Below are 19,766 nucleotides of genomic sequence, written 5' to 3'. Positions count from 1 at the left end.
GCTGGGGCGCGGTCTGGGGATCCCTGAAAGCTCAGGGTCTTTGGTCTCGGGAAGAATCTCTTCTACCGATAAATATTCTGGAACTGAGAGCGATATTCAATGCTCTCAAGGCTTGGCCTCAGCTAGCAAAGGCCAAGTTCATACGGTTTCAATCAGACAACATGACGACTGTTGCGTACATCAACCATCAGGGGGGAACAAGGAGTTCCCTGGCGATGGAAGAAGTGACCAAAATCATTCAATGGGCGGAGACTCACTCCTGCCACCTGTCTGCAATCCACATCCCAGGAGTGGAAAATTGGGAAGCGGATTTTCTGAGTCGTCAGACATTACATCCGGGGGAGTGGGAACTCCATCCGGAAATCTTTGCCCAAATTACTCAACTGTGGGGCATTCCAGACATGGATCTGATGGCCTCTCGGCAGAACTTCAAGGTTCCTTGCTACGGGTCCAGATCCAGGGATCCCAAGGCGACTCTAGTAGATGCACTAGTAGCACCTTGGACCTTCAAACTAGCTTATGTATTCCCGCCGTTTCCTCTCATCCCCAGGATGGTAGCCAGGATCAATCAGGAGAGGGCGTCGGTGATTTTGATAGCTCCTGCGTGGCCACGCAGGACTTGGTATGCAGATCTGGTGAATATGTCATCGGCTCCACCATGGAAGCTACCTTTGAAACGAGACCTTCTTGTTCAAGGTCCGTTCGAACATCCGAATCTGGTCTCACTCCAGCTGACTGCTTGGAGATTGAACGCTTGATCTTATCAAAACGAGGGTTCTCAGATTCTGTTATTGATACTCTTGTTCAGGCCAGAAAGCCTGTAACTAGAAAAATTTACCACAAAATATGGAAAAAATATATCTGTTGGTGTGAATCTAAAGGATTCCCTTGGGACAAGGTAAAGATTCCTAATATTCTATCCTTTCTTCAAGAAGGATTGGAGAAAGGATTATCTGCAAGTTCCTTGAAGGGACAGATTTCTGCCTTGTCTGGGTTACTTCACAAAAAACTGGCAGCTGTGCCAGATGTTCAAGCCTTTGTTCAGGCTCTGGTTAGAATCAAGCCTGTTTACAAACCTTTGACTCCTCCTTGGAGTCTCAACTTAGTTCTTTCAGTTCTTCAGGGGGTTCCGTTTGAACCCTTACATTCCGTTGATATTAAGTTATTATCTTGGAAAGTTTTGTTTTTGGTTGCAATTTCTTCTGCTAGAAGAGTTTCAGAATTATCTGCTCTGCAGTGTTCTCCTCCTTATCTGGTGTTCCATGCAGATAAGGTGGTTTTACGTACTAAACCTGGTTTTCTTCCAAAAGTTGTTTCTAACAAAAACATTAACCAGGAGATAGTCGTGCCTTCTTTGTGTCCGAAACCAGTTTCGAAGAAGGAACGTTTGTTGCACAATTTGGATGTTGTTCGCGCTCTAAAATTCTATTTAGATGCTACAAAGGATTTTAGACAAACATCTTCCTTGTTTGTTGTTTATTCTGGTAAAAGGAGAGGTCAAAAAGCAACTTCTACCTCTCTCTCTTTTTGGATTAAAAGCATCATCAGATTGTCTTACGAGACTGCCGGACGGCAGCCTCCTGAAAGAATCACAGCTCATTCCACTAGGGCTGTGGCTTCCACATGGGCCTTCAAGAACGAGGCTTCTGTTGATCAGATATGTAGGGCAGCGACTTGGTCTTCACTGCACACTTTTACCAAATTTTACAAGTTTGATACTTTTGCTTCTTCTGAGGCTATTTTTGGGAGAAAGGTTTTGCAAGCCGTGGTGCCTTCCATTTAGGTGACCTGATTTGCTCCCTCCCTTCATCCGTGTCCTAAAGCTTTGGTATTGGTTCCCACAAGTAAGGATGACGCCGTGGACCGGACACACCTATGTTGGAGAAAACAGAATTTATGTTTACCTGATAAATTACTTTCTCCAACGGTGTGTCCGGTCCACGGCCCGCCCTGGTTTTTTAATCAGGTCTGATAATTTATTTTCTTTAACTACAGTCACCACGGTATCATATGGTTTCTCCTATGCAAATATTCCTCCTTAACGTCGGTCGAATGACTGGGGTAGGCGGAGCCTAGGAGGGATCATGTGACCAGCTTTGCTGGGCTCTTTGCCATTTCCTGTTGGGGAAGAGAATATCCCACAAGTAAGGATGACGCCGTGGACCGGACACACCGTTGGAGAAAGTAATTTATCAGGTAAACATAAATTCTGTTTTTCTTTCTGATGATGTGTGCTTGAGAGTGTTGGAATATATATATGTATCTGCAAACAAGTTTCTTGTGTTTGTGTCCCTGGTCTGTTTGTGCACCTGGGCTGTGTCATTCCAAAGTTTCACTTTCTTGTTGAAAAATATGCAATATTGCAATGCACAAAGTAAATATTTATTTTTATTATCATTTACACTTTGACATCCCCCCTTTAGATGAATACTTAATTCATCTAAAGAGGGGAAGTCAAAGTGTAAATGATAATACAAATATTATACTTGTTACTTGTGTTGGGTTAAATATTATTTTTCTTTAATATATATATATATAGGGATTCATCTAGCTCCAATCTTCTGGGGGCCTGGGGCTCAGTAATTGAGAAACACACACACACACTGTCTCTCTCTCTGCCACACATGCACAGTCTCTCTCTCTCTGTCACACACGCACAGTCTCTCTCTGTCACACGCACACTGTCTCTCTCTGTCACACACGCACAGACGCTCTCTTTGTCACACACGCACAGTCGCTCTCTTTGTCACACACGCAGTGTCTCTCTCTCGGTCACACACACACAGTCTCTCTCTGTCACACACACACTGTATCTCTCTCTGTCACACACACACTCTCTCTCTGTCACACACACACACTGTATCTCTCTGTCACACACGCACAGACGCTCTCTTTGTCACACACGCACAGTCGCTCTCTTTGTCACACACGCAGTGTCTCTCTCTCGGTCACACACACACAGTCTCTCTCTTGGTCACACACACACTGTATCTCTCTCTGTCACACACACACTCTCTCTCTCTGTCACACACACACACTGTATCTCTCTCTGTCACACATAGACTCTCTCTCTCTGTCACACACACACACTGTATCTCTCTCTGTCACACACACACTGTCTCTCTCTCTCTCTGTCACACACGCACAGTCACTCTCTTTGTCACACACACACACACAGTCTCTCTCTTTGTCACACACACACAGTCTCTCTCTCTGTCACACACACACTGTCTCTCTCTCTGTCACACACACACTGTCTCTCTCTCTCTGTCACACACATACTGTGTTCCAGGCAGGCAGACAAAGCATGTAATACTGTCTGTAGTCCAGTGTGAATTAACACTGACACGCAGCACAAATAAAAGGAAACAAAAAGGCTCTTTATATAGCAATTAAAAACATGGCAGGGGAGGGGCTTATGAGGTGGGAGGAGCACAAGAGGTGGGAGGGGCAATAGGGTGGAGCAAAAAAGGGGTGGGGGCCCTGCCACACTTTTGCCCGGGGGCCCTGGTTGGTCTCAGTCCGCCCCTGTTTAGAAGTTAAGATTATAGCGCTAATCACAACACTGAACAATGAAACTTGTACACAAATTAAATACACATTGATTTATGATTACTAATTAGTGAACAACTTTCCAATTTATTTTCATCATTACATTTGCTTTGTTCTCTTTGTATTCCTTTTGAAAGCTAAACCTAGATAGGCTCATAGGCTGATTTCTAAGTCCTTGAAGGCCGCCTCTTATCTCAGTGAATGTGTGCCATATAGATAACATTGTGCTCATTGTGCATTAGTCAGCACTGAGATAAGGGTGCAGTCTGCAGAGGCTTAGATACAAGGTAATTACAGAGGTAAAAAGTATATTAATATAACTTTTTTACAAAACGGGGGAATGGGTACAAATTTTCTTTCCAATGGCATGGAGAGTCCACGATTCCATTCAATTACTGTTGGGATATTCAACTCCTGGCCACCAGGAGGAGGCTTAAATATCACTCCCACTTCCCATACTCCCCAGTCATTCTTTGCTTCTGTAACAAGGAGAAAGCGAAGGTCATGCTCTGAAGAGTCCTTAATGGGTAATTTCTCTTCAAATAGGAGGACTGGGGTAATGCTGTGTCCATGTAAACCTCTTGAGTAAGAGTATTGTTAGCTGCTGGAGGTCGCAGGGAGGATTCTCTGTTCTCTCTCCAGCAGTCTTTGCTAACCCCCACCCGGCAACCAGGGTAAGTTTCTCTGCTTTCCTTCTACTTCTGGTCCCTGTCAGAAGTCTGAATGAAGCTGGCAGACCTGGAACTGGTGAGAAGAATGAAGATTTCTAACCGTGAGTCCCTGTATCCCTGCCCCTATGGCTTGTTGTCTAATTGTGGCATGACTGAGGGTAAGGGACTTTTCATATTTTATTGCTGGCTATCCTTCAGTGGGGGTGGGCAATGAGGGGATGCAACATTGTGAGCAATTATTAATCTGTGACTTCCAGTAGAAGTTTGTTAAATTTTTGTACTAATGTACTCCCTCTCAGCGGCGGCTACGTCTCTTATAACTAAATATGATCAGAGACCACCACATGCTAGTATTCAAGTATGCCGGCAGTTACATAATTCCTCTCAGGTAGAGGTTTATATGCGGCCTTGACTACCGATGCCCTTTCAGGGTTTATAAGCATTAGATACCTATACCCTGTCAGATAGGGTTTATATGAAAGTAGAGAAAGTTTTCTTTCTAATGACACGATGAGTCCACGGATCATCTAATTACTATTGGGAATATCACTCCTGCTCAGCAGGAGGCGGCAAAGAGCACCACAGCAAAGCTGTTAAATATCATCTAGAGCAAGGAAGTGGTAAAGTTAGGTGTTAGTAAAAGATTTTTCAATCAAGAGTTTATTATTTTTAAAGTAGTGCCAGAGTGTGCTGCTTTGTTCTGGGGTGTAGCCGTAGTCCATATCAGTCTTCAGTAGAGCAGTGGTGGCTTTAGAGCAATGGGAACTTGTGGGACATAATTCTCACTGCGCCTCCCATATATTTCTGCTGCCCTAATCCTGGAAGCCTGAGTAAGATTACTCAGGCTTTATCCTTTTTCTACAGGTCCATGTGAGGGAGAAGACCTCTCAAACCTAGTGAGCTGCCTTGCTGTCTTATGAGGTAAGTGCTGACTTTATTTTTCTGGGACTAGTAAAGAATACATTTTATATATAAATTATATATTTTCCTGGTATGATACAGTAATCCTAATGTACTTAAGGGAATTATATACGGCAGCATTTGCAGGCACTGGAGACTTGAGGAGATAGGCTCAATGTTGGTGATACTCTGTTAGTTATTTATTACGGAGCTTCACATAAAATGTCGACTGACACGTTCATTTTGACACGCCCACGATGGGCGGGGCTTGTGTGGCGGTAGATTTATCTGTTGCGCACATATTTTCTCTCAATTACGATAATATGAATGAGAGAAATCTGTCTACTTGACTTTTTTAGTTAAAACGGATTAAAGATAGTTTAACATTATTTACAACAGCTCTGTTTTGGTTCCGATTTCAATACACATTATCTCCAGTAATCCATCAAGGTTGACAACTCAGCAGACCTATAGCTGAGGTGTAGAAGCTGTTTGATGTGTGTTTGAATCTTTATTTTGCAGTAAAAAATAAAGCAATACATTTTTTCTGTTCAAAAATAAAACAGTTATGTTTTTGCAGTTCATCAAAAATAAAGCAGTTACTTTTTAAAATTTAAAGAAACAGTAACGTTTTTTTCTGTATAAAATTTTAGTAAAATTTTATATGTTTTTATTTTATTTCTGTTGAGATCAAGACTTTGTTATAGGTTACAGATATCCTTTTTGTTTAAATGATTATATAGTCCACCAGTCCTTTTCTGTTCTTCATGTGTTGAGAGAACACAATATTTTAGCCTTTTGAGCCAATATTGTTTAGGAGTTTTTTTGACAATGTTCAAAATATGTCGCCGTTTTTCTCCTCAGGTGTCCCAAAAAATTTTATTAATCTTTTTTTATTAATAATACAGTGCGATGCTTTTCTTCCCAATTCCTTTGCTACAGGGAAAGCGCAAGAGGAAATGTAAAAAATCAGTGTGTATGGTTTCTGTCACGACTGTATCTATTCCGAACTTCACTCTCATAAGTTAGAACACCTGAGGGTAAGATCTTAGATTCAGACAGTGTAATTCCTTCCTCTGATGCTGAAGTTGTATCCTTCAGATTTAAGCTAGAGCACCTCCGTTTACTTCTTAAGGAGGTTTTAGCTTCCCTGGACGACTCCGATAATACTGTCGTAGTCAATCCTTAACAAGTATTTTGACGTGCCCTCCATGGTGGAAGTATTTCCTGTACCAGATAGGGCTACAGAGATTAATGCTAAGGAAGGTATCCATCTCCTATATTTAAAAGATGTTTCCTTTAGCAGACTCTATCAAGGAGTCTTGGCAGACGGTACCCAAGGTGGAAGGGGCAATTTCCACGCTAGCCAAGAAAACTACTATTCCCATAGAAGATAGTTGTTCCTTTTAAGGATCCTATGGATAAGAAGTTAGAGGGTTGCTCAGGGTTTACAATGACTTCCTGCGCTTTGTATTGCTACTGTCACTAGTGCAACAGCATACTGGTTTGATACGTTGTCTGATTCTATTCAGACAGACACTGACAGACACTCCCCTCGAAGAAATCCAGGATAGAATAAAGGCCCTTAAGTTGTCCAACTCCTTTATTATAGATGATTCCCTTCAGGTTATTAAGCTGGGAGCTAAGATTTCAGACTTTGCCATATTGGCTAGTAGAGCTTTATGGTTAAAATCTTGGTCTGCTGATGTGTCATCTAAGTCTAAACTTTTGGTTTTGGTGATTCCTTACAAGGGAAAGATCTTGTTTGGGCCGGAGATAATTTCTGATATTACGGGAGGTAAGGGACATTTCCTCCCTCAGGATGAGAGAAATAAACAAAAAGGGAAGTCAGAGTAATTTTCGTTCCTTTCGAAATTTCAAGGGAAATCTTTCCACTCCCTCCTCCAAGCAGGAGCAGTCCAAGCCTTCCTGGAGACCCAATCAGTCTTCGAACAAGGGATAGCAATCCAAGAAGCCTGCTGTTGAGTCAAAGACAGCATGAAGGGGCTGCCCCCGATCCGGGACCGGATCTTGTGGGGGGTAGGTTTTCCTTCTTCGCTCAGGCTTGGGTTCGAGATGTTCAAGATCCCTGGGCGGTGGACATTGTGCCCCAGGGATACAAACTAGAGTTCAAGACCTTTCCTCCCAGGGGCAGGTTTCTGCTTTCAAGATTATCTGTAGACCAGACAAAAAGAGAGGCGTTCTTACATTGTGTACGGGACCTCTCCAACCTGGGAGTGATTGTTCCTGTTCCAATGCAGGAACGAGGTCTGAAATTCTATTCCAATCTGTTTGTGGTCCTCAAAAAGTAGGGAACTTTCAGACAAATTTTAGATCTCAAAAGCCTAAACAAGTTTCTCAGAGTGCGGTCCTTCAAGATGTAAACTATTCGTTCCATTCTTCCTTTGGTACAGGAGGGTCAATTTATGACCACAGTGGATTTAAAGGACGCATACTTGCATGTTCCCATCCACAGGGACCATCACAAGTTTCTAAGGTTTGCCTTTCAAGACAAAAACTTGCAGTTCGTGGCTCTTCCATTCGGCCTTGTCACAGCACCCAGAATTTTCTCAAAGGTTCTCGGATCTCTGCTGGTGGTGCTCCTTTGCGGGGCATTGCAGTGGCACCTTATCTGGACGAAATTCTGGTTCAGGCGCCTTCCTTTCAACAAGCAAGATAACACACGGAAATGTTGTTATCTTTCCTGTGGTCTCACAGATGGAAGGTGAATTTGGAAAAGAGTTCCTTAGTTCTAACTACAAAAGTAGTTTTCTTGTGAACCATAATAGACTCCTCATCAATGTAATTTTTTCTGACAGAAGTCAGGAAATCAAAGATTTTCGATTCTTGCCTAGCACTTCAGTCCTCTCCTTGGCCATCAGCGGCTCAGTGTATGGAGATAATTGGACTGATGGTAGTGGCAATGGACATCATCCCGTTCGCCCGTTTCCACCTCAGACCTCTGCGGTTAAGCATGCTCAGGCAGTGGAACGGAGATTATGCGGATATGTCTCCGTGATTACAGCTGGAGCAGGTGACAAGGGGGCCTATCTATCAAGCTCCGGATGGAGCTTGATGCCCTGTGTTTCTGGTGAGCCTACAGGCTCGCCAGAAACACAAGTTATGGAGCTGCGGTCTAAAGACCGATGCTCCATAACCCTGCCCGCCTGCTCTGATGAGGCGGACAGGAATCGTCGGAATTCAACCCGATCGATTACGATCGGGTTGATTGACACCCCCCAGCTGGTGGCCAATTGGCTGCGAGTCTGCAGGGGGCGGTGTTGCACCCCTGCAGACATACAGCGTATTGCTCTCTGCATTCAGTGATGTCTGTCGGACCTGATCCGCACATAAATAGGCCTCATGGGATTATCCACTTTGGTGGTTGTCTCAGGATCATCTCTCCCAGGGAACCTGCTTTCGCAGACCTTCCTGGGTGATTGTGATAACAGATGCCAGACTTCTGGGATGGGGAGCAGTCTGGGGCTCTCTAAAGGCTCAGGGAACATGGACTCAGTCGGAGTCTGTTCTACCCATAAACATTCTAGAATTGAGAGCAATCTTCAATGCTCTCCTGGCCTGGCCTCAGTTATCTTCGGCCCGGTTCATCAGGTTCCATTCAGACAATATAACCTCAGTGGTTTACATCAACCGTCAGGGAGGAACTCAGAGTTCCTTGGCCATGACAGAGGTAGCCAAGATCATTCAGTGGGCGGAGACCCACAATTGCTGTCTGTCGGCGATCCACATTTCAGGAGTGGACATCTGGGAGGCGGACTTCCTAAGCAGGCAGACCTTTCACCCGGGGGAGTGGGAACTCCATCCGGAAGTGTTTTCCAGCCTGATTCTCAAATAGGGTCAGTCGGAATTGGATCTCATGGCATGTCGTCAGAATACCAAGTTTCCGAGGTACAGGTCGAGGTCAAGGGACTCTCAGGCTGTACTGATAGACGCTCTGGCGGGAACCTTTGAATTTCAGTCTTGCATACCTATTTCTCCCGTTTGCTCTTCTACCTCAAGTCATTGCTCGAAATCAAGCAGGATGGGGCGTCGGTGATCCTCATTGCACTGGCGTGGTCTTGCAGGATTTGGTACGCAGACCTGGTGGACATGTCATCTCTTCCACCTTGGAGACTTCCTTTGACGAAGGACCTTCTACGTCAAGAACCCTTCTTTCATCCAAATCTAGTTTCTATGAAGCTGACTGCTTGGAGATTGAACACTTAATTTTATCCAAGCGTGGATTTTTGGAATCGGTCATTGAGACCATGATTCAGGCTCGTAAACCTGTGACTAGAAAGATTTACCACAAGATATAGCGTAAATATCTACAGTATATTGGTGTGAATTCAAGGGCTACTCTTGGAGTAGAGTTAGGATTCCTAGAATTCTGTCCTTTCTCCAAGAAGGTTGGAGAAGGGATTATCAGCAAGTTTCCTAAAGGGTCTTAATATCTGCCTTGTGTATTTTGTTACATAAACGTCTGGCGGACGTACCAGATGTGCAATCATTTTGTCAGGCCTTGGTCAGGATCAGGCCTGTGTTCAAACCAGTTACTCCTCCCTGGAGTCTTAATTTAGTTTTAAGGTTCTTCAAGGGGTTCTGTTTGAGCCTATGCATTCCTTAGATATTAAGTTATTATCTTGGAAAGTTTGGTTTCTTGTATTTCATCTGCTTGTAATGTTTCAGAGCTCTCGACATTACAGTATGAGTCTCCTTACCTTATTTTTTATATCGGATAAGGTGGTTTTAGGTACTAAAGTAGTTTCAGACTTGTAATGTTTCAGAGCTCTCGACATTACAGTATGAGTCTCCTTACCTTATTTTTTATATCGGATAAGGTGGTTTTAGGTACTAAAGTAGTTTCAGACTGGAACATTAATCAGGAGATTGTTGTTCCTTCCTTGTGTTCTAATCCTTCTTCTCAGAAGGAACGGCTTCTGCACAATCTAGACGTGGTTTGTGCATTCAAATTCTATTTACAGGCGACTAAGGATTTTCGTCAGTCTTCTGCTCTATTTGTGGTCTTCTCTGGGAAACGTAAAGGTCAGAAAGCTACGGCTACTTCTCTTTCTTTATGTCTGAATAGGATCATTTGCTTTGCCTATGAGACTGCTGGACAGCAGCCTCCTGAGAGAGTTACGGCTCATTCTACGAGGGCTGTTTCCTCTGCCTTGGCGTTCAAAAATGAAACTTCTGTGGAACAGATTTGCAAGGCTGCATCAAAATTCTATAAAATTGACACTTTTGCCTCAGCTGAGGCCGCTTTTGGGAGAAAGGTTTTTCAAGCAGTGGTGCCTTCTGTTTAGGTTCCTGTCTTGTCCCTCCCGTATCATCTGTGTCCCAATAGTAATTAGATGATCTGTGGACTCATCGTGTCGTTAGAAAGAAAACAAAATTTATGCTTACCTGATAAATGTATTTATTTCTTGACACAATGAGTCCACGGCCCGCCCTGTTCTTAAGACGGTTTGTTGATATGTTATAAACTTCAGACACCTCTGCACCTTGTTGCTTCCTTTCTCTCCTTTACTTCGGTCGAATGACTGGGATGGGAGGGAAGGGAGGTGATATTTAACAGCTTTGCTGTGGGGCTCTTTGCCACCTCCTGCTGGGCAGGAGTGATATTCCCAATAGTAATTAGATGATCCGTGGACTTATCGTGTCAAGAAATAAATAAATTTATCAGGTAAGCATAAATTTTGTTTTTCCTTTGTGTGGATCATTCTCTTATTCTCAGTGTCTGATGTATACACTTTATAGTGGGTTTCAACGCCAATGGGTTTTTTAAAAATGGTACGTTGCGCGCTGTTTTGGTAGTCACTTGTACTGGAACAATATCTAGTTCAGGGTATGTATACAGGAATCCCCTCTTGTATGGTCCTGACCCTCTGCCGGTGCACTCTCATTTCTACAAAGCCCTTATTTTGGACTTAGTAAGGTAAAGTAAGCACCGTATACAGAATGTGGTGTACACTCTGTTAGGACAGAATGGCGGAAGCGCTAATTTAATGTTTTGGCGCCATTCCCCCATCCTCCCTCATGTCTTCCACGCTGCGTGCCTCAGGAGGATCGTGGTTTTTATAGCGTGTGGAGTTTAGCTGGATGGTAATCGCATAGCGCACCAATAGCATAGTCTCCTTACTTAAGTCATGCACTCAGAGGGGGCAGGCTCTCCTGTAAACCTTTTATTTAAAATTCCCCTCAGAGCCTATATGTTTTCATATTTGCTAATGGTGCCGGCATTTTATTTTCAATGCGGTAGTGTGCTCTTCAATCTGCGCTTCCAGCCGTGATCTGTAATTTTGGCACGCCCCTGTTCTATGCACCAAGGGTGTCTCCGGTGCGATATTTTTACCCACCTTTCTACTGGGTTAATGTCTGGGGATCGATATGGAAACATATATTATAACCTAGTGGGCATTCAAAAGATATCATGATACTCTTTTGTGTGTTTAAACTTTTTTTTTTATGTACCAAATATGTTTCTGAGCTTTAAAGAAACTTTACATTAACGGGGATTTCTTGGTATTTGCTGCCATCTAGTGGCAGTTCAAGCTAGTTAATCTACTGCAGCTATTTTTCTTTTATCATGGAAAGAATAATGCCTTCTAGTTATCCCTTATTCAGTTAGTTATCCCTTATAGTGATGCAGTTATTGTTTTACAGTGCAATTGGATATTATTAGCCGGTATAACATTTAGTACGTCTACATACTGTTCTGACCTGGTTGGGGTTCCTTTGTTTCTATCCCTTTTTTTGGTTTCTTTTACATGAAATCATTTATTTACTGGGTCAGTACGTAGTAAATTAGGTGCTAATTACTCATCTTATTTTTCAACCTGCATAGTAGTTTGATGACCGGTGGGATTTTTACCCATCTTTCTTTTAAAAATACAAATCATTTTTTTAATAACATATTTTATGTATATGGACACAATACTATAATCTCTCTCATATTGAGGTGATTTCTGCTAATGTCTGTGACATCATGTATTGTCCTATGTAACTTATATATATATATTTTAGTGATCATAGGACACTAATATGTTAATTTTCATGTTACTCTATTTTATGTATATGGACACAATACTATAATCTCTCTCATATTGAGGGGATTTCTGCTAATGTCTGTGACATTATGTCTTGTCCTAGGTAACATATATATATTTCTTAGTGATCTTTGATCACTAACATGTTTATTTCCATGCTTTCACATTTCAGGTATATGGACACAATAATTTAATCTTTCTCATGTTGAGGAGATTTTGGTCCTATGTTAAATACATACTTCTTAGTGATCTTAGGACACTAATAGCTTTATTTTCTTGCTTACCTATTTTAGGTATATGGGCTCCATGATATATTCTCATATTGAGAAGATATTCTGCCTAGGACTGTTGCATCATGTTTTGTCCTATGTAATCATATTTTTCTTGATGATTTTGACATTAATATATTTATTCTTATACTAACATATTTGATGTATATGGATACATTAATATAATTTTTCTCATTGTAAGGAGGTTTCCTTCTAAGGACTGTTGCAACATATGTTGTCGTTTGTTCAATCATATTCTTCTTAGAATTTCTTAGGACACTAACATATGTTAATATAGTTCAGGTTTATTTCCTGTTCTTTATGTGTTTTTGGTGACATTTGGTGTCATTTATGTTTTAAACACCCCGTCAGTTTTGCTCTACCTATTATTTAGGTCTATGAGGACTTTGTCTTTATTACAAATTGTGCATTTCCGTAGCATTATCATTACCAGTAGGTATTTATAGTTATTTGACGAGTTCTCTGTCTTGGATCTGTTTTTTCAGGAGAAAATCAAGTCTTCTCTCTGCCTGTCTCTCCCTTCAGTCATTGGCACGCCCTTCAGTGGCGCAGTACTTGGAAGTAATCGGTCTCATGATGGCCTGCATAGATATTATTGCTTTTGCCCTCTTCCATTCGAGAAGAACACCCCGCCTGAGGGGAGACCTTTCCAACTATGTATGCTCAGTCAAAGGAATGGCGTTTATTCGGATCCGTATTAGCGTATCATCCTAGACAACCATACGTGAGAATTCTCTCCTGGTGGCTCTGTTAGGTTCATCTGTTCCTAAGGCATGTGATTTTTTATATCCTCGTTGGAGATTGTGTCTTCTCATGCAAGCCAATCAGGCTGGGGAGCTGTTTGGGGTTCCTTTAGAGCTCAGGTATTCTTTCCAAAGAACATTCTGGAGCTGGGAGATATCTGCTATGCTCTAGTAGGGTGGCCTCAACTGAGTTCAGACAACATACTTTCTGTGGCTTACATCAGTCCTCAAGGAAGAACCAGGACAGATGATGAGGGAAGTCTCTCGCATCCTTCAGTGGGCGGAGTTTAGATTGTCCCTTTTAGGCAATTCATAAACCTGAGAGTGAATAACTGGGAAGCGGACTGTCTGAACAGATAGGCGTTCTTTCCAGGGGTGTGAGCCCTTCTTCCTGAGGTATTCTCTGAGATAACCCTCAGGCGGGGTGTTCAGGAGGTAAACCTCATGGCTTCTCTCCTCAATACCAAGGCTGCCCATATACGGATCCAGATCGAGGGACCCTCTGTGGGAGTTCTATTGGATATATCTGTTTTCTCCATTTTCCCTTCTTCCCAGGGTCATAGCCGGCATCAAGAAGAAGTGGACCACGGTGATCCTATTTTCTCCAGCATAGCAGCGCAGGACTTGGACTTAAGATTTGCTGGGGTGTCTTTGCCTCCTCCTGGTGGTCAGGAGTTGAATTTCCCAACAGTAATTGAATAGAATCGTGGACTCTCCTCCATGCCAGGAAAGAAAATAATTTATCAGTTAAGCATACATTTTGTTTTCAAGTGTCCCTTTAATGTGTGTGTTTCTGTAGCCAATAGTATGGAACAAGTTGTACTCACTGGCCATGTATTTCACTCTTACTTTTTATTTCTCTTTTTGCAGATTCATGAATGGGGCCCTTTTGACCTGGTGATTGGGGGAAGCCCGTGTAACGACCTTTCCATCGTGAATCCAGCTAGGAAAGGTCTGTTCGGTATGTGGATTCAGATACCACAGTTGGCGGGGTGCGTGTAGTGTGTACATCAATTGGCCACTATACTTGGGTTTTGTAACTATCCTGAGTACAGCTCATATTTGTGATTAATTGCAGTTAAAGGGACATGAAAACTATTTTTCTTTCTAATGACACGATGAGTCCACGGATCATCTAATTACTATTGGGAATATCACTCCTGCCCAGCAGGAGGCGGCAAAGAGCACCACAGCAAAGCTGATAAACATCACCTCCCTTCCCTCCAACCCCAGTCATTCTCTTTGCCTATGTTAGAGCAAGGAAGTGGTAAAGTTTAGGTGTTAAAAAGAAGATTCTTCAATCAAGAGTTTATTATTTTTTAGCAATACAAGATTGTACTGCTTTGTCCTAGGGTGTAGCAGTATTCCATATCAGTCTCTTCAGTAGAGCAGTGGTGGCTTTCAAGCAATGGGAACGTGTGGGATACAATCCTCACTGCACCTCCCATGTATTTCATGCTGCCCTAATCGTGTAAGCCTGAGTAAGATTACTCAGTCTTTGTTTTTATCCACAGGTCCATGTGAGGGAACATGCCTCTCAAACCTAGTGAGCTGCCGTGCTTCCTGGCAGAAGTCTAAAGGTAAGTGCTGACTTTAATTTTTCTGGGACACATTGTAGAAAATAAAAGTATGGCACTTTACATTATAGTTGTGGGACAAGAGACATTCACCTATGTTTGGAGGATCATTTTATTGGCGTCAATAGTAGACTCTGAGGACGAGGAGAGTATGGCTCAGAGGTGGTGTTTTGATAATTACTTTACTCCCTGAGGCTAGGGTAATTCTTTTAGCCGATCGGGAGGTTAACGTTATAACTCCCACGATGGGCGGGGCTAGCTGAGGCGGCATTATCTGTTGCGCGCCTTTTTTCCACCTTCACCTCCTGTGTTACGGAGCAGAGTTTGCTGCGTCACAGTCATTAGCTGTATAACGGTTACCGGTCTTCACTTCAGAGAGAATAGCAGTTGAGTCCGGATTTTCTAGCAGGATAATCACTCCGTTTTCAGTCAGGCAGGTAAGCACCTCAGCAAAACTAAGCTGAGGTGTAGAGGTTGTCCAGAATGATTTTTGTGCTACTTTATAATTTTACTGCAGAAAAATAAAGCAGTTTCGTTTTAAAAATTAAAGGGACAGTAACTTTTTTTTTTGTGGGATATTTTCTAAATAAAATATCAGTTTTTTTATTTATCCTGTTTATTAGTGAATTAAGATGGACCAAGAGGCCCTGCAAGATGTTACATGTACTTTATGTTTTGATGCTAATGTGGAACCACCAATCCCTTTCTGTTCCTCATGTATTGAGAGAACTTTACATTTCAGGGATAGACTTTTTCCTGAGCCAAAATTGTCTAAGGCGGATGCTGTTCAGGAGTCTTCTGACAATGTTCAAGATATGCCGCAGCTTTCTCCTCAAGCGTCCCAAAACTTAGCGTCCATACAACCAGTGCCCTGCGCTTCCTCCACTACTCCACCTGGAGTTACCTTGCAAGACATCACTTCTCTAATGTCCTCAGCGGTATCTGATGCGTTGTCTGCTTTTTCCATGCTGCAGGGAAAGCACATAAGGAAATGTAAACAATCAGTGAATACGGTTGCTGACACAGTAGTGGCTATTTCGAATGTCCCTTCCCAGAAATCTGGGGAAGAGGATACTTCGGTAGCATCTGAGGGTGAAATCTCAGACAGTGTAATTCCTTTGGCTTATACTGAAGTTGTTTCTTTCAGGTTTAAGCTTGAATACCTCCGCTTGTTACTTAAGGAGGTAAGTTTTAGCTACCCTGGATGACTCCGACACTACTAGCGTAGTCAATCCAAAGAAGTCTAGTAAACTAAACAAGTATTTTGATATTCCGTCCATGGTGGAGGTTTTTCCTGTACCAGATCGAGCTACAGAGATTATTGCTAGGGAATAGGAGAGACCGGGTATCCCTTTTTCGCCATCCCCTATATTTAAGAAGATGTTTCATATAGCAGACTCTATCAAGGAGTATTGTCAGACGGTACCCAAGGTGGAAGGAGCAATTTCCACGCTAAGAGGACCACTCTTCCCATAGAAGATAGTTGTTCCTTTAAAGATCATATGGACAAGAAATTAGAGGGGTTACTCAAGAAAATGTATGTACACCAGGGTTTACAATGGCAACCTGTGGTGTGTATTGCTACCATCACTAGTGCAGCGGCATACTGGTTTGATGCGTTATCTGATTCTATTCGGACAGACACTCTCCTCGAAGAGATCCAGGATAGAATTACAGGTTATTAAACTAGGAGCAAAAATGTCTGGTTTTGCCATATTGGCTCGCATAGCCTTATGGTTCAAGTCCTGGTCTGCGGATGTGTCATCTAAGTCTAAGCTTTTAGCAATCCCTTACAAGGGAAAGCCCTTGTTTGGGCCGGGTCTGGCTGAGATCATTTACGACATTACTGGAGGAAAAGTTCATTTCCTCCCTCAGGATAAGAGGAATAAGCAGAAGGGACGTCAGAGTAATTTTCGTTCGTTTCGAAACTTCAAGGACAAGCCCTCCTCTCCCTCTACAAAACAGGAACAGTCCAAGCCTTCCTGGAGATCCAACCAGTCATGGAACAAGGTAAAGCAAGCTAAGAAACCCGCCAATGACTCAAAGTCAGCATGAAGGATCTGTCCCCGATCCGGGACCGGATCTTGTGGGGGCAGACTATCTTTCTTCGCTCAGGCCTGGGTTCAGGATGTTCAGGATCCCTGGGCGGTGGAAATCGTGTCCCAGGGATACAAACTAGAGTTCAAAACTGTTCCTCCCAGGGGCAGGTTTCTTCTCTCAAGATTATCTGTAGACCAGATAAAAAGAGAGGCGCTCTTACACTGTGTATAAGATCTTTCAGACCTGGGAGTGATAGTTCCTGTTCCAATACAGGATCAGGGTCTGGGATTTTACTCCAATCTGTTTGTGGTTCCCAAAAAAGATGAAACGTTCAGACCAATTTAAGATCTCAAAAGTCTAAACAAATTCCTCAGAGTACCGTCCTTCAAGATGGAAACTATTCGTTCCATTCTTCCCTTGGTTCAAGAGGGTCAATTTATGACAACGGTAGATTTAAAATACGCATACCTGCATGTTCCCATCCACAGGCACCATCACAAGTTTCTGAGGTTTGCATTTTTTCCAGTTTGTGGCTCTTCCATTCAGCCTTGCCACAGCTCCCAGAATTTTCTAAAAGGTTCTGGGATCCCTGTTGGCGGTGCTCCGATTGCGGGGCATTGCAGTGGCGCTGTATCTGGACAACATTCTGGTTCAGGCGCCATCCTTTCATCAAGCAAGATCCCACACGGAAATGTTGTTATCCTTCCTGCGATCTCACTGATGGAAGGTGAATTTGGAAAAGAGTTCCTTAGTTCCAAATACAAGGGTAGTTTTCTTGGGAACTATAATAGATTCCTTATCAATGAAGATTTTTGTGACAGAATTCAGGAAATCAAAGATTTTTGATTCCTGTGCTGTCTAGCGCTTCTTCCTCTCCTCGGCCATCAGTGGCTCAATGCATGGAGGTAATCGGTCTGATGGTAGCAGCCATGGACATCATCCCAATTGCCCATTTCCACCTCAGGCCTCTGCAGTTGTGCATGCTCAGGCAGTGGAACGGAGATTATGTGGATCTGTCTCCATGAGTACATCTGGAGCAGGAGATAAGGAATTCTCTCCTTTGGTGGTTGTTTCAGGAACATCTCTCCCAGGGAACCTGCTTCCGCAGACCCACCTGGGTGATTACCTCAACCATCAGGGGGAACTCGGAGTTCCTTGGCCATGACAGAGGTAGCCAAGATAATTTAGTGGGCGGAGTCACACAACTGCTGCCTGTCGGTGATCCACATCCCAGGAGTGGACAACTGGGAGGCGGATTTTCTGAGAAAACAGACCTTTCACCCGGGGGAGTGGGAACTCCATCCGGAAGAGTTTTCCAGCTTGATTCTCAAATGGGGACAGCCGGAGCTGGATCTCATGACATCTCAGCAGAATGCCAAGCTTCCGAGGTACGGGTCGAGCTCAAGGGATCCTCAGGCGGTACTGATAGACGCTCTGGCGGTACCTTGGAATTTCAGTATTTCCCCCGTTCGCTCTCCTCCCTCGAATCATTCCTTGAATCAAACAGGAGAGGGTGTCGGTGATCCGATTCCTCATAGCACCGGCGTGACCTTGCAGGATCTGGTATGCAGACCTGGTGGAGATGTCGTCTCGTCCACCTTGGAGACTTCAATTGAGGAAGGACCTTCTACTTCAGGGGCCCTTCCTTCATCCAAACCTAGCTTCTCTGAAGCTGACTGCTTGGAGATTGAACTCTTAATTTTATCTAAGCGTGAATTTTCAGAGTCGGTCATTGAGACTTTATTTTGGGAAGCATTATTTACTTGGGGTGTCTGGTTATCCTGAGAATACCTTCGCCGTCTATTGTATCTACCTTTGCGGGGGTACCCATTATTCTGTGGGTATTCTCTTTGGGCGTAATTATTCTATGATTCAGGCGCGTAAGCCTGTGACTAGAAAGATTTACCATAAGATATGGCATACATATCTGCATTGGTGTAAATCCAAAGGCTACTCTTGGAGTAGAGTTTGGATTCCTAGAATTTTGGCTTTTCTCCAAGAGGATTTGGAGAAGGGTTTATCGACAAGCTCCCTAAAGGGTCAAATATCTGCCTTGTCTATTTTGTTACATAAACGTCTGGCGGATGTAGCAGACATGCAAGCATTCTGTCAGGCCTTGGTCAGAATCAGGCCTGTGTTTAAGCCGGTTACTCCTCCCTGGATTCTTAATCTAGTTCTTAAAGTTCTTCAACAGGCTCCGTTTGAGCATATGCATTCCTTAGATATTAAGTTATTATCTTGGAAGGTTTTGTTTCTGGTTGCTATTTCATCTGCTCGTAGAGTTTCAGAGCTCTCGGCATTACAGTATGAGTCTCCTCACCTAATTTTTCATTCGGATAAGGTAGTTTTGCGTACTAAGTTAGGGTTTCTCCCTAAGGTGGTTTCAGATCGGAACATTAATCAGGAGATTGTTGTTCCTTCCTTGTGTCCTAACCCTTCTTCTCAGAAGGAACGTCTGTGCACAATCTGGATGTGGTGCGTGCATTGAAATTCTATTTACAGGCGACTAAGGATTTTTGTCAGTCTTCTGCTCTGTTTGTAATTTTCTTTGGAAAACGGCTACTTCTCTTTCTTTGTGGCTGAAGAGTATCATTCGCTTGGCTTATGAAACTGCTGGACAGCAGCCACCTGAGAGAGTTACGGCTCTTTCTACGGGGGCTGTTTCCTCTTCCTGGGCATTCAAAAATGAAGCTTCTGTGGAACAGATTTGCAAGGCTGCAACTTGGTCCTCTCTTCACACTTTTGCTAAATTCTATAAATTTGATACTTTTGCCTCGGCTGAGGCTTCTTTTGGGAGAAAGGTTCTTCAAGCAGTGGTGCCTTCGGTTTAGGTTCCCTGTCTTGTCCCTTCCGTATCATCTGTGTCCTCTAGCTTGGGTATTGATTCCCAATAGTAATTAGATAATCCGTGGACTCATCGTGTCATTAGAAAGAAAACAAA

The 19,766-nt window shown here is 43.1% G+C and overlaps 1 protein-coding gene across 2 annotated transcripts in view; it reads left to right on the top strand.

Annotated features, from left to right (window-relative positions):
- LOC128655877 (DNA (cytosine-5)-methyltransferase 3A) overlaps positions 1 to 19,766 on the top strand; it is an 877,286-nt gene that overhangs the window by 795,003 nt on the left and 62,517 nt on the right. The window contains exon 18 of one of the 2 annotated variants that reach the window (XM_053709465.1): positions 14,079 to 14,160. In XM_053709465.1, coding sequence (XP_053565440.1) covers positions 14,079 to 14,160 — 82 coding nt within the window. Of the gene's footprint in view, positions 1 to 14,078; positions 14,170 to 19,766 lie in introns of both variants that reach the window. The other variant, XM_053709464.1, reaches the window with a different exon arrangement.

The sequence above is a fragment of the Bombina bombina genome, chromosome 4 (assembly GCF_027579735.1).
Source record: "Bombina bombina isolate aBomBom1 chromosome 4, aBomBom1.pri, whole genome shotgun sequence".
Lineage (NCBI taxonomy): Eukaryota > Metazoa > Chordata > Amphibia > Anura > Bombinatoridae > Bombina > Bombina bombina.
Note: the sequence above shows the minus strand (reverse complement) of the source record. Positions and strands in the feature narration are given on the sequence as shown.